At 45.6% G+C, this 13,791-nt stretch overlaps 1 protein-coding gene across 2 annotated transcripts in view; it reads left to right on the forward strand.

Moving 5' to 3' along the window:
• The window catches only part of LOC119015063 (sodium/potassium-transporting ATPase subunit alpha-1), a 41,685-nt gene extending 30,262 nt beyond the window's left edge, over positions 1 to 11,423 (forward strand). For both annotated transcript variants that reach the window (XM_037090678.1, XM_037090677.1), the window contains exons 3-23: positions 624 to 683; positions 2,617 to 2,718; positions 2,831 to 2,932; positions 3,021 to 3,134; positions 3,357 to 3,491; positions 3,847 to 3,964; positions 4,055 to 4,323; positions 4,407 to 4,715; positions 5,361 to 5,495; positions 5,699 to 5,891; positions 5,990 to 6,165; positions 6,260 to 6,396; positions 6,877 to 7,027; positions 7,112 to 7,280; positions 7,366 to 7,520; positions 7,609 to 7,732; positions 7,823 to 7,968; positions 8,079 to 8,209; positions 8,300 to 8,401; positions 9,492 to 9,583; positions 11,222 to 11,423. In XM_037090678.1, the coding sequence (XP_036946573.1) occupies positions 624 to 683; positions 2,617 to 2,718; positions 2,831 to 2,932; positions 3,021 to 3,134; positions 3,357 to 3,491; positions 3,847 to 3,964; positions 4,055 to 4,323; positions 4,407 to 4,715; positions 5,361 to 5,495; positions 5,699 to 5,891; positions 5,990 to 6,165; positions 6,260 to 6,396; positions 6,877 to 7,027; positions 7,112 to 7,280; positions 7,366 to 7,520; positions 7,609 to 7,732; positions 7,823 to 7,968; positions 8,079 to 8,209; positions 8,300 to 8,401; positions 9,492 to 9,583; positions 11,222 to 11,250 (2,949 nt within the window). In that variant the 3' untranslated portion in view covers positions 11,251 to 11,423. The remainder of the gene's footprint in view (positions 1 to 623; positions 684 to 2,616; positions 2,719 to 2,830; positions 2,933 to 3,020; positions 3,135 to 3,356; positions 3,492 to 3,846; positions 3,965 to 4,054; positions 4,324 to 4,406; positions 4,716 to 5,360; positions 5,496 to 5,698; positions 5,892 to 5,989; positions 6,166 to 6,259; positions 6,397 to 6,876; positions 7,028 to 7,111; positions 7,281 to 7,365; positions 7,521 to 7,608; positions 7,733 to 7,822; positions 7,969 to 8,078; positions 8,210 to 8,299; positions 8,402 to 9,491; positions 9,584 to 11,221) is intronic.
• Positions 11,424 to 13,791: the final 2,368 nt, after the last annotated feature.

A 13,791-nucleotide genomic window follows, 5' to 3' on the forward strand; every position in this document is an offset into this window, starting at 1 on the left:
CCAGTTCCTCTGGTTGTTCATTTGAAGATCCACTTTGGTTTGGATTTGTCCCCCCTCCCCTTCCCTGCTCTTTCATTTCAAAATAAAGTGGATAAAATCTTATAATCGGTAACCGGCAAACACAATTTTGTCTGATCAAATTCAACAAGGCACCAAAAATGATGTGAGTCTGAAAGACTGGGCTCCATTCTTGGGTGAAAATACTGCCGGGTGCAAACACCAGTGTGTCTGTTGGGTGTCTGTTTGGCTGGATGGACTGTTTGCTCGCAGCAAACTGCCTGTTTGGATGAGTCCTTACACGAGTGAGCTCACGGTGGCTTAGCCCTCGTGTTTGGCTGCGAGTGCTCAATCATCAGCAGACTCTAGTGTTACCCGAATGTCTGCCTTTGGACTAATCTTAAAATCACACTGTATGGCCCGGCATGCATCCATAATCCTCGTCAGACGGCTGAGTTCGCCTTCTCTTCCTGACGCCAGTGTCCCTCTGCAGGACATGACGGGACATTTTTTTTTTTTAATTCTCAAAAGGAGATAATATCAGTGGTTTTAGAACGACGGGGATTTTGTTTTGTTTTACACAAGGTCTCTCAATCCTCTTTCTCTCTCGCTCTCTCTCTCCACAGGATGATCACAAGCTGACCTTGGATGAACTTCACCGAAAGTATGGAACCGACCTAAGCAGGGTGAGCACACACCATTTGTCTGCTGTTTGAGTGTGAGATGCTATCAGAGTGATAGTTACTCGCTGGAGTTGTTGTACCGGCTGCTGCTGACAACTTCAGAGAGGCAGATAAGTCCAGAGGCCAGGGAAGATCTCACAGAGCAGTCTGAGGTCTAAAGCACACACAGTTACTCAGAGACCGACTTGTAGCTGTTTTCTCATGTGATTATCCACCATTTTGGCAACTGAGAGTGGTGCGAAGTAGAAACAGACTCTTTAAGGGGTCCGTTCCACAGCTCAGGTCCTTTACTTCAGCCGCTAAGAAGAAATTTAAGGTTTACCAAAACTTTATATCCTTGTATGTTTAATTTCTTAGTGTTTCAGCTCAAAGTTTCACAAAAGGTTGAAATAAAAACAGCAAAATACAGTCTACAATCTGATCCCAGCACACGCCTGAACAATTAAGCACAATTAGCAACCATTAGCGGTTAAATTGCAGCGTTTGGTCACAACAATTTGAGTTAAAAAATGCTTTTCTGACATTAGCAGCACAAGTCACTGTTAGCATCAACTTAATAATCCTTCGACCAGCCTCAGTTGTTACTGTACACCCCCTACTGCATGGGAGGAACATTAGACTTAAATACAAAGGTGCTAGCAAACCTTTTTCTCTGCTAAATTTCTGCGTCTAGGCTGAAATATGGCATTTAAACATGAGAAAGCAACATGTTTTACGCCTCTCTTAAAACAAAGCAGCGCTTACTTGTGACTTTTCCCATCTGAATTTATTTAATTTGAAGACGTGTAAAGTGTTTTGAAAAGGTAAGATTACAAAAAATAGAGAAAAGCTTTGAGAAATAAAACTTTAACATTAAAGTTCTGACCCCTGACATTTGATTTATGACCCCTCGGAGACGTCCTGAAGTCCAGGTTGGGAACCACTGCTCCCAATAATCCATAGCACGAGCTGTCAACAGCTTTTTCTAGGTAGAGTTAATAAACATCTACAGGTGAGTCTGCAGATTATCATCATGGAGCTAAAAACAACTGTCAAATAAAGCAACAACTATCTACAACCATCTTTCTGCTAAGTGCTGCTTCAGAGTTAGGAGAGAAAATGTGACGTGCGTCACTTGACCCTTTAAAGTGTGAACAAATGTCACATTGTACAGAAGAACCACAGCTGCTACACAGACTGTACTGTTCATGTTTCGGCCATGGTCTTCATCCAGCTGAGGACACACACACACACACACCCAGAGTCCCATTACACAACCCGATACAACCCGAATGCTTGACTGATGCTGATTATCCGCTGACATCTGATCCGTCTGAGTTTGCCCCAAAACAAAGGCGTCATTCACGCAGGAACACCGCTCGTGTTGAACCTTCCAACAAGAAATTAAATGCCGGTTTTCACTCCTCGTTCCCGTCTAAAGAGACCTTCATTCACACTTGTTACTCTTAAGGCTTCTGCGTTTATCTAAACTATAACAAAATGTGACCACGACCTTGTAGTTGCACACGTCGTTCATTGATAATCAAGACACAAACAGCCAGATTGTCTCCTGTTATCACTCAACAGTGATTAACCTCACGCCAAAAAGTCTACTTATATGTGATTGTAAAAACAGGAAACAAGTAATTGTAAGATGACTTGAGATCTTTCTTCCTGTGGATCTGGCTTCTTTTGTTTATGCTTTTGCTAAACGTTAATCCACCAGTTGCTGAGGTAATAGCAGTGTTACCTGAGTACAAAATAAATCAGCCCAGCAGGAAACGCGGCGTTCTGTCTCGTCCTTCAAAGTGTTTCCTTCTGGTGAACGAGGACAAAGACTGATGAGGACTCACGTGTTTCCTTAGTTTACACAGAGGTTACCATGCACCATACACCTTGTCTCTTTTTGTCTGCGCGGTATTTAAGTTAACGTGCGTTGTTTGTGTCTTTTTTCTAGGGTCTTTCCAACTCCAGAGCAAAAGAGATCCTTGCCCGAGACGGCCCAAACGCCCTCACGCCTCCTCCTACGACGCCCGAATGGGTCAAGTTCTGTAGACAGGTAAAAAAAAAAAAAAAACATCATACAAAACAAAGAACTGTTTTGCATTCATTCAAATTGTATGCAACTTTGATCTGTGTTCTCTTCAATGTTGCTTCTTCTTGTTTTCTAGCTGTTCGGTGGTTTCTCCATGCTGCTGTGGATCGGTGCGATCCTCTGCTTCCTCGCTTACGGTATCCAGGCTGCCTCAGAAGACGAACCCGCCAATGACAACGTAAGGAGGTCTTCGCTGGTGAAAGATAATTAAAGAATTAATAACCACCGGAGATGAACTGACTAACGTTGCCTCTCGCTTCCTGTAGTTGTACCTTGGTGTCGTGCTCTCCGCTGTCGTCATCATCACCGGTTGTTTCTCCTACTACCAAGAGGCCAAGAGCTCCAAGATCATGGATTCCTTCAAGAACCTGGTCCCACAGGTGAGACACTTCTGGCTTTTGTACACTAACAATAGAACATGTTGCACAATGCCAAGAAGCAGTATTGCGTCATCGGCATTACCACACTATTGATAGATTTCCTCCATTTATCAACTCGTGTCTTGCTCCTGGGAATAAAAGCAGAACTCATGAAGTGTGATGCAGAACCAGATCAGAAATCACCCCTAAAAATGTGCTTCTCATTTTTCTTTTTTTTCGTAGCAAGCCCTGGTCCTCCGTGACGGCGAGAAGAAGAGCATCAACGCCGAAGAGGTGGTGGTCGGAGATCTGGTGGAGGTGAAAGGCGGAGACAGGATCCCTGCTGATCTGAGAATCATCTCTGCTCACGGCTGCAAGGTCCGTATGAACAGAAATTGTTGTGGTTACAGTTGCTCAACATCTGATGGGAAATACATCGTGTTGACAGGCGTGGTTTGTTAAATATCAGTGTGCTTCCTCTGAATCATTCTCTTACAAAGTTTCTTTTTGACAAAATCAGAGTTAAGGATTTAGATCATCTCAGTTTAAACGTTTGTTCCTTCTTTTAATGTTATCCAGTGTCAGAAGTATCGACCAAGTTGATCAGCCCTAATTGATGGCATATTAATTCATTTAGTGTATTATTTTTTTGAGGGATGTTTTTGTTTGTCAAATTCAGCTCTTTTTGGTACATTGTTGGTATTTCATTCTGGCTTTATTTCCCCTCCTTCAGGTGGACAACTCCTCTCTGACCGGTGAATCCGAGCCCCAGACTCGTACTCCTGACTTCTCCAACGACAACCCTCTGGAAACCAGGAACATTGTTTTCTTCTCTACCAACTGTGTTGAAGGTAAACACCTATTAGGTGGCAGACGAGACAGAAATCATAGTGTCAAGTTAAGCCAGGGTGACATTAAACGGAGACTCTTGCTCCTTCCAGGTACCGCCAGAGGAGTCGTCATCAACACTGGAGATCGCACGGTCATGGGTCGTATCGCCACCCTTGCTTCCAGTCTGGAAGGTGGCAAAACACCCATCGCCATTGAGATCGAGCATTTCATCCACATCATCACCGGCGTGGCCGTCTTCCTCGGTGTTTCCTTCTTCATCCTCTCCCTCATCCTCGGGTATGGCTGGCTGGAGGCCGTCATCTTCCTCATTGGTATCATCGTCGCCAACGTGCCAGAAGGTCTCCTGGCTACTGTCACTGTGAGTCCTGCTGTATCTTGTTTATTAAAGGTCCAATCATCATCCCAAAGACAACTAACTGACCCAAGCCATCCCATCTCTAGGTGTGTCTGACCCTGACTGCTAAGCGTATGGCCAAGAAGAACTGCCTGGTGAAGAACTTGGAAGCTGTGGAGACGCTGGGCTCCACCTCCACCATCTGCTCCGACAAGACCGGCACCCTGACCCAGAACAGGATGACCGTGGCCCACATGTGGTTCGACAACCAGATCCACGAGGCCGACACCACTGAGAACCAGAGCGGGACCTCCTTCGACAAGACCTCGGCCTCCTGGTCTGCCCTGGCGAGAATCGCCGGACTCTGCAACCGCGCCGTCTTCCTGGCTGAGCAGAACAACGTCCCCATCCTGAAGGTAGTCTACGCAACATGTCGTGCTCTGGTTAACCCATTCTGATCCCCACAAAAGAGTCTGAATTATTCACCAGAGGAGGAAGATATCAATAACACCATCTCTCATCTCGTGGCTGTAAACAAGCACCGAGCAGAATTCTCCTCCCGATTGCTTCATGGAATATTTTCTTCCTTGAAACATTTTTTTTATGAGACGAATCCCGAGACGCGGTGTGGGAGGTGACTTGGCATTATCGCCTGGCAAGAACAGTTTTGGATCCAAATACCAAATACTGCTTCAGCCAAACTGCACAGCAACAAAAAAAAACACTCAACATAATTAAAGCCTACCTTAGAAATATGTAGTAGCGGTTATAGCGAGAGGTGTCTAGACAAAGCCATTGATTTTTTTCTTAATGAGTACTTCCGAGTTTGTTTGCTTCTCAAAGTTCACAGTGGGAGCAGGAGAAACTGACGCAGAACTGGCTTTTTTATTGTGTTGCTGTAGACCAAATGTCTCTTTTCTTTCTCTTATTGTGTTGACGTTACTGGCTGTCGGTCAAAGTATGTGAACTGTTCTTGTATCTGAAAAAGAAGGAGCAATGTGGTCCAACATTTGCCTCAGTCCAACCGATCTAACTTCTTCGGGGTTTGCTGATATCCACAGAGAGATGTAGCCGGTGACGCCTCAGAAGCTGCCCTGCTGAAGTGTATCGAGCTGTGCTGCGGATCCGTCGGCGGCATGAGAGACAAATACCCCAAGATTGCTGAGATCCCCTTCAACTCCACCAACAAATACCAGGTAAAGAGTCCACATAGCATCTGGTAGCACTGCAGCTTATAAATTTATTTCAAATATCAAATTTCAACCCCCAAAACGCTACTTCTCGTGGTATCCAAGGGAAATTTGCGCCCCCTGGTGGTTGTCTTCATTTCATTTTTGAGTATAGTTTTAGGAAGAACAAAACAAGTATTTAAAATCCAACCCTCCTCTCTGTCCAACAGCTCTCCATCCACAAGAACACAACACCTGGAGAGACCAAGCACCTGCTGGTGATGAAGGGAGCCCCGGAGAGGATTCTGGACCGCTGCTCCACCATCGTGATCCAGGGCAAAGAGCAGCCTCTGGACGACGAGATGAAAGACGCCTTCCAGAACGCCTACGTGGAGCTGGGTGGTCTTGGAGAGAGAGTGCTGGGTACTTTATAGCTCCATTCTCTCGCTACATCCTTTAGTCTTTGATTTGTGACAGGGAGAATAAGATGTCAAGCATTTTTATCTTCTTGTCTTCTGCAGGTTTCTGCCATTTCAGCCTCCCCGATGACCAGTTCCCAGAAGGCTTTGCTTTCGACACTGAGGAGATGAACTTCCCCACTGAGAACCTGTGCTTCGTCGGCCTCATGTCCATGATCGACCCTCCTCGTGCTGCCGTGCCCGACGCTGTCGGCAAATGCAGGAGTGCTGGAATCAAGGTGTGTATCTGGAGTCTTTTCTGAACACGAAAGTACATAAGTTTTAACATTAGTTTAACAGTCGTGCTCTGTGTCTTAACTTCTCCTCCATCAGGTTATCATGGTCACTGGTGATCATCCCATCACTGCCAAGGCCATCGCTAAGGGGGTGGGTATCATCTCCGAAGGCAACGAGACCGTTGAAGACATTGCGGCCCGCTTGAATGTACCCATCTCAGAGGTCAACCCCAGGTCAGTACACTTCAAGAATACAACATCAGGAAGTCTTCCCTCTGCGTCAGTTCTTCCTTATACTTGGACTAATAGAGCACAATTAAATCAGCTTTGGCTAACAAGGTCCTGCAGTCTGCTCAGCCAAAAAGCCTTTCACCATTAATTCACCGCAGACAAATAAATCTATGAGTCTCTGAGCTGGTAGCTTAATCAGCAGCTTTAGTCTGGTGTCAGCTGCAGCCTTGTATAGTGCAACTGATAAAAAAGTTCAAAATTGGATCATGTTTTAGGAAAATGCAGATCACTTTTTTCTTAATCTTGCTTTCTGTCAATGACACCATCATTTTTCTTTCGATGTAGTCAAAGCAGATGCTGTCTGTTTTCTGAGGGAGTTTCCTGTTTTCCCAGCTCTTCCCCATGATTTTCTTCCTGTATCAAACCCAGTATCCTCCAGTTTTTCCTGAGCTTGTCCTCATGCTGCTATGATTTCCTCCCCAGGGATGCCAAGGCCTGCGTTGTCCACGGTGGCGAGCTGAAAGACTTGACCTCGGAGCAACTCGACGATATTCTGAAACACCACACTGAGATAGTGTTCGCCAGAACTTCCCCCCAGCAGAAACTCATCATTGTGGAAGGATGCCAGAGACAGGTCAGCGTCAAAGACACAAATAAGGATTGGAAAGATTTCAGAGTTTCTTCTGGATTTTGTGAGACTTCTTCTCTCTGTATTTAGGGAGCCATCGTGGCCGTGACAGGTGATGGTGTGAACGACTCTCCTGCCCTGAAGAAGGCCGACATCGGTGTTGCCATGGGTATCGCCGGGTCTGACGTCTCCAAGCAGGCCGCCGACATGATCCTGCTGGACGACAACTTTGCCTCCATCGTTACAGGAGTGGAAGAAGGTGACACCTGCAGAAATGTGGAAAAAAGGATCATCAAAACCCCTCGAGTTTCTTCATAATCTAAAATTCTCTGTTCGTTTGTCAGGCCGTCTGATCTTTGACAACTTGAAGAAGTCCATCGCCTACACTCTGACCAGTAACATCCCCGAGATCTCACCCTTCCTCCTCTTCATCATCGCCAACATCCCTCTGCCCCTGGGAACCGTCACCATCCTCTGTATCGACCTGGGAACTGACATGGTGAGCTCTTTGTTTATCGGAAAAGAGATTCAAAAAACATACAGAATGTTTTGTTAGGTGTACAATCTACTTACTTGTTGTCGTCCAGGTCCCCGCCATCTCCCTGGCTTACGAAGCAGCTGAGAGCGACATCATGAAGAGACAGCCCAGAAACCCCAAAACAGACAAACTGGTCAATGAAAGGCTTATTAGTATAGCCTATGGACAGATCGGTAAGAACATCGTACTATACACTCCTGACAAAAATGCCTGCTGGTTATTTAGTCCCCATCCAACGTCACACTGTTCTTCTTCTCTGTTAGGTATGATGCAGGCCACAGCTGGCTTCTTCACATACTTTGTGATCCTGGCTGAAAATGGGTTCCTCCCCGGAGACCTGCTGGGGATCAGAGTGCTGTGGGACGACAAATATGTAAATGACCTGGAAGACAGCTACGGACAGCAGTGGGTCAGTAAAAGTCAAGATGTTTATCATGATCCGGACTATCCTTGTGTTTGTCTTGGAGAAAAAGAGTTTGCTCATCTGATTTTTTTTTTTTCAAATGTTCCCTCCACCAGACATACGACAGCAGAAAGATCGTAGAGTTCACCTGCCACACCTCCTTCTTCGCCAGCATCGTGATCGTCCAGTGGGCCGATCTGATCATCTGCAAGACCAGGAGGAACTCCATCCTGCAGCAGGGGATGAAGTACGTGCATATAAAGAGACTGATAAGACGTCGCTCTAATAAACTAAACGAGATTTAAGTTCTAACCGTGGTGACTCTTTGCCTTCACAGGAACCGTATCCTCATCTTCGGTCTGTTTGAGGAGACAGCTCTGGCTGCCTTCCTGTCATATTGCCCGGGCATGGACGTTGCCCTCAGAATGTATCCTCTCAAGTGAGTCCACACACACACACACACACACACTCTCACACACACTTATTATCCTCTCAGCAACTCGAGAAACATCATCTACTATCTTCTCTTCTCTTTGATGAGCCGATAAGCTTGCCAGGATATTCATTATGCATGTGGAATGAGCTCATTCTCCATGTAAATACTCTGTTTTGTCATGAGCACAATATTCATTAAGTGTATCCCCCATTAAAGTCTTAATCCGTGAAATCCTTTTTTCTGTTAATTTACCGACATCCGCTGGTAAACGCATGTCTTGTCAGTCAGCGCAGCCGCTGCTTTGACGTTGTTTTCCTCACAACCCCCTGACAACGCAGCTCGAGTCAGCGCCGCTGTTCAGCTTTATTATCTCATTAAAAAAGGTGGATATTATCGAGTGTCACCGCTGATTTCCACTTCAGAGGCAGAATAAAGCAGAAGAGCCGCTATAATAATGAGATTCTTCACCCAACAGGGGAAAATAGAAAGCAGCGAGGGCACGTTAAAGCTCATTAGCTTCAACTTTCGGCTGCAGCTGAAGTCTTCTCTCGTTCTCCTCGTTATTGTTTTGCGACTCTCCACGATTCCCGCTTCCTGTTTTCTTCCTCGCCACCTTCTAATCTGTTCCTAGTGTCTCCTCTCCTCTTCTTCCTCACCCACTCACCTTTCCTCTCTAGCTAACCATGCCATCTCCTCGTCTCTGTCTGGGCGTCTGGTGTTTGTTCTCTTGTAATTAGGTTGTAACCGATGGTTGCCGTCCCGTCGGAGACGTTATTTAATATCCTTAAACGTGATCTCAGTCGACAGGATGCACTCACAAGCAGCCCACAAGTTCAAGAAATGAATAGGCTTCAAACATCTCCATATATTACGGTGTTTTCAACACTTTCATTGCCGTCTGCGGAGAGGCCTCTCCATCGACTGAATACATCCTCATGCACTCTTAAAGAACCTTCAACCAACCATAATACAATCAACCTGTCTTCACTGGTGTTGCATACTGACTCTTCAACATCTTGCAGAGTGCTCTTGTCTCATTTGTCACGTAACAGTCGGGACTCAATATCTCAATATGTCTGTCTGCGTCCTTCAGGCCCTGTTGGTGGTTCTGTGCCTTCCCATACTCCCTCCTCATCTTCCTGTACGATGAAGCCAGAAGATATATCCTCAGACGCAACCCAGGCGGTAAGATATTTTACAACATTCCTGCCTCTGTTTTCTGTATGTTGAAGAGAGTGTAGTTCTAAAAAGTTCTGTCCAGTCAGATTTCATTGCTGTCCAGTGAGAGCCGTGTATTTCAGAACTCTGTGTGATTGTGGTTTCTCGAATTGTGTCTCCGGTAAAAGTAAATCCTCCTGCATTCGTTAAGCTTAATGAACCATTGAAGAACCCATTTTTGTTAGCTTAAAAATGCATTAAGCAATGAGTGACAATTAGTGTTGCCATGACAACAGGACATAAGAATATAAGTGTATTATGTAAAATTGACCAAAAAAAAACCCTCTTAGCTTAAGTTTCCACCAAACTCCATTCAAATTTTACATGTTTTTTAGCAGTTTTAACTAACAAACAAGGCTGAAAACACGACCAGCTTTGTGCTTCTGCTCTTTAGTAATACATTACAATAGTTACGTCATAGGTGTCGACCTCTCCTCCTCCTCTCCTGAACTGGAAACCTGATAAACCGTCACTCGTGATGTTGAGTGTGACAAAAGCAAAAGCATAGGTGTGTTACTGAACGCTGTACTACAAGCTGTGAGCTGTGAACGCACCCCCGTGTCTATTTCCGTGCGTCGTCCCCTGCGTCTCCACACAGACCAGTGAGCTGTGGCAGATGGAACGGCCCGGTGGGATCTGAACCCCCAACCCTGCCTTTGTTAATGCCTCGTTCCACCCACGGAGCTGAGCGCCAACCTGTACGCAGGGCTCGCTCGGGTGCAGCTGTGTGTGTGTGTGTGTGTGTGTGTGTGTGTGTGTGGGTCTGCTACATCTGAGCCCCACAGCACAGATCAGTGAACATCCCATTGCCCATTCATGGTGAATAATGTGCCGCTATCACACAGAAACGACAAGTTAAGCTGACCCAGCTTCAAACAACTACGAGTGACTAAAGACGTGTTTATATTTTGTGTGATTCGTTTGAATAAAATTAGTCAAACTAGATGTTTTGCCCAAAGTGAATTGTCCTTGAGATTATTTTTAACCCCCGGGCTGAATTTCTTTTCACAGTTTCTCTTGAAAGTAAAGGAAAAAACATGTTTCCAGCTCAGTGGTTTTTAGTCTTCTGTGAGACAAAAGTATTCACAGTGTTGCAGGACTAAAAATAAGATGTAGCTCCGGGCTCAGCGAGGCCTGGAGAAAGATGCTTACCCACATAATTCAAGCTTCCAAACCACAGAATCACACGACTTCTAGTACATCTACTTATTCGACTCAAACCAGAGTTTCTTGTGTTCTTTGAGCCACAGGCTCAGGACAGAGTCAGCCTGTCTGTCAGGTGAAGGGCCCATCGCTGCAGTGATGGATCAATTAATGGATTAGTTGGCAACATTATGTAAAAGTTGGAGAAAGATTGATTGGTCAGTGAGTCTTATTCCCAGATAGATAGATAGATAGATAGATAGATAGATAGATAGATAGATAGATAGATAGATAGATAGATAGATAGATAGATAGATAGATAGATAGATAGATAGATAGATTTCGTCCTGCAGCAGAGTGTAAAAGTTTTATTTGTTGGAAGATGGAGGATTTTGACCCCAGATATGATGCAGATCATGCCAGTAACCATTTCCCTAATTGTGTCTCCTTTGGTTTTTCCAGGTTGGGTGGAGCAGGAAACATACTACTGAGTCCACACGCCACAGTCACGGAGGGCGAAGTCAGTGTTTCATCGTTATTTACTGCCATGTTACATATTTGTCTGACATGTTAGTCAGACCCCAAGAAAAACACAAAAAGCATGGATAAATTAAGAATCTTGATGTAAATGTCATTCACAATAAAACATGTCCGTACCATTATACGCTGAGACTGCTTGGAAGTTATTTCACTTTTGCTCCAACATACAGAAGCCGGCTTTTCAGGGGATTTGATGCAGGATGTTGTTTCAAGGTTCAGTAGGTCTGTAGCAGTGAGTCAGGTCCGGTGACCCGTGCAGTGGGATTATTCACGCCAGTGGTTCCTAAACTTGAGTTCTGGGGTCTGATAAGAAGAGTTCAGAACACAGTTATGGTGATTAAAGGTCCAACATGTAACAATTGGGGACCTTTCGGACTCGAGCAAGGGGCAGCATATCACCTGGGTAGCCGCTACTTGCTGCTAACTGTAACTGCCATTAGCTAGTTAGCTCGGTTAGCCATTCATCCAGCTGTGGGAGCTCAGAGCACTGCTAGCATCGACATCACAGCGTCACAGCTGCCATTTCTTCACAATCTCTTGATAGTTTCACATCACTTTTTGAATGTTCTGTAAATATTCTTTACCCGAACCATGTAAGAGCTGTGTGTGTGTGTGTGTGTGTGTGTGTGTGTGTGTGTGTGTGTGTGTGTGTCCATTATCTCAAGAGCCAGCCTGCCGCTGTGTTTGCAGTGGGCTGCTCAGTTGACCTGCTAATGCAAAGAGGCCCTCAGTGAAAATTAACTGAGGGCCACTCTAGCGCTATCTACTCTGTGTTTACCCCGTTCATTATGAACACCCCCGTCTCCCCCAACCCCTCGTGTGTGTGTGTGTGTGTGTGTGTGTGTACACAGTACCATCACACCAGACTGGTCATAGATGCCCTGCTTCGCACACACTCGGGAAGCTCTTGCAGGCAGGATATCGCCGAAAAAACTATGGATTGTCGCTTGTGAAATCGGTCGAGTTAGATGCCCTCCGACTCCTCGGGTGGTTTGTGTTACAGCAGAGGAAAAAGGATGGAGGGATGTAGAGAAAACAGGCAGGAAAGTGAAGGAATGGGGTTGATGGATGGTGACAAAAGGGGGAAGGAGCAGGAGCAACAAATATTGCGGCGAACACTTTCAAGACGTGTAATTAATCATCTTATTGTGCGCTGAAAGCATCAACTCTCTCTTGAGTGTGTGAGTGAGTGAGTGAGTGTGTGTGTCTCCGTCGCTGCTTCGTTAATACGTTTCTGATGAATTGTCACGGCGATGAAGCGATTCAGCCGAGATGAAGCGAGCGATGGAGGAGAGAGAGAGAGGAGGGAGGCAGCAGACAGACACCAACACTATCATGCCTCCATCCTTTTTTTTTTTCGTTCACAAGCAGGGCCCCCTGAACGTGCCTGTTGCTATGGCAACTTGTCTGAGAGCCCTCTCTCTCTCTCTCTCTCTCTCTCTCTCTCTCTCTCTCTCTCTCTCTCTCTCCGACATCTAAATAAAATCCAGGCTATTTATAGAGAATCACCGGCGACACACGAGCAAAACACGCATCGCACATGCATGCGACGTGAACGCGCTCGCCAAAACAAAACATGTTAGACTGTACACATGTTGTGCACCTACACGTGCACGCCTGTGAGCATGCACACACGCACAAACACACACCCTCCCCCCATGTTGCCGGGGCTTGCTGCTGTGTGTCCATCTGTGAATGGAGTCCACTTGTGGTTTGTTTGGTTTGTTTACTCGGGGTGTTGTGTGTTCTGTGCATCATATTTAAGGAAAGAGACAGACAAAGTGTGTGTGTGTGTGTGTGTCATTGAAGCCTCACAGTGAAATCTTCCTCGTCTGATCTTTCTCAGGTTTATCTTGTCAGTTGATGCAGAGTGCTCTCGGGCCGACTGATAAGGTCTATTACAATGAACAGGCGGGCAGACGTTGAGCGGACATGATAGCTCTCTCCGATGGACGGCTCATCCTGACCCGCCGCAGGGTTCACTGCATGGTTGAAGGGGTTGTTGGCAAATGTAATCTATTACTGCCTGCTGATAGCTGGTGAAATGAACAGGTCACCAAAAGGGAAAAAAAAATCGATTTGGGTCCTCCTGGCTGCCACGCTGACGCTTTTAGGTGTAAATAACATCTTTATAAATCAATTTGGCTTACGGAGGCATGGATGAAGATATTGTTGTTGTTGTTTTTTATTTGCTGTTAACTTCCTTTTTACGCCAAAATCTTCACTGAAGCTGCTGAGCTAAAAGTGTTAGCGTGCACCCTGTGTGAAGTGGGTGCAGGAGCTTGACCATGCATCCAAGGTGTAAATAACAAGCTGTATGGAGCCGTTTAATGTGATTTTGGTTGTTTTTCAAAGTTTTGTAGTTGTTGCAGAGAATGATGCAACACTGGCCTGCTGTGAAGCTCCAGGGCTACAAAACTGACCCGACTTTACATCAGCATGAGGGTAGATAATGACTTAATGCTACAGACCATGGTGGCTAAGTTTTCTTC

Source organism: Acanthopagrus latus, chromosome 24 (genome assembly GCF_904848185.1).
Source record: "Acanthopagrus latus isolate v.2019 chromosome 24, fAcaLat1.1, whole genome shotgun sequence".
In the NCBI taxonomy this organism is placed as follows: Eukaryota; Metazoa; Chordata; class Actinopteri; order Spariformes; family Sparidae; genus Acanthopagrus; species Acanthopagrus latus.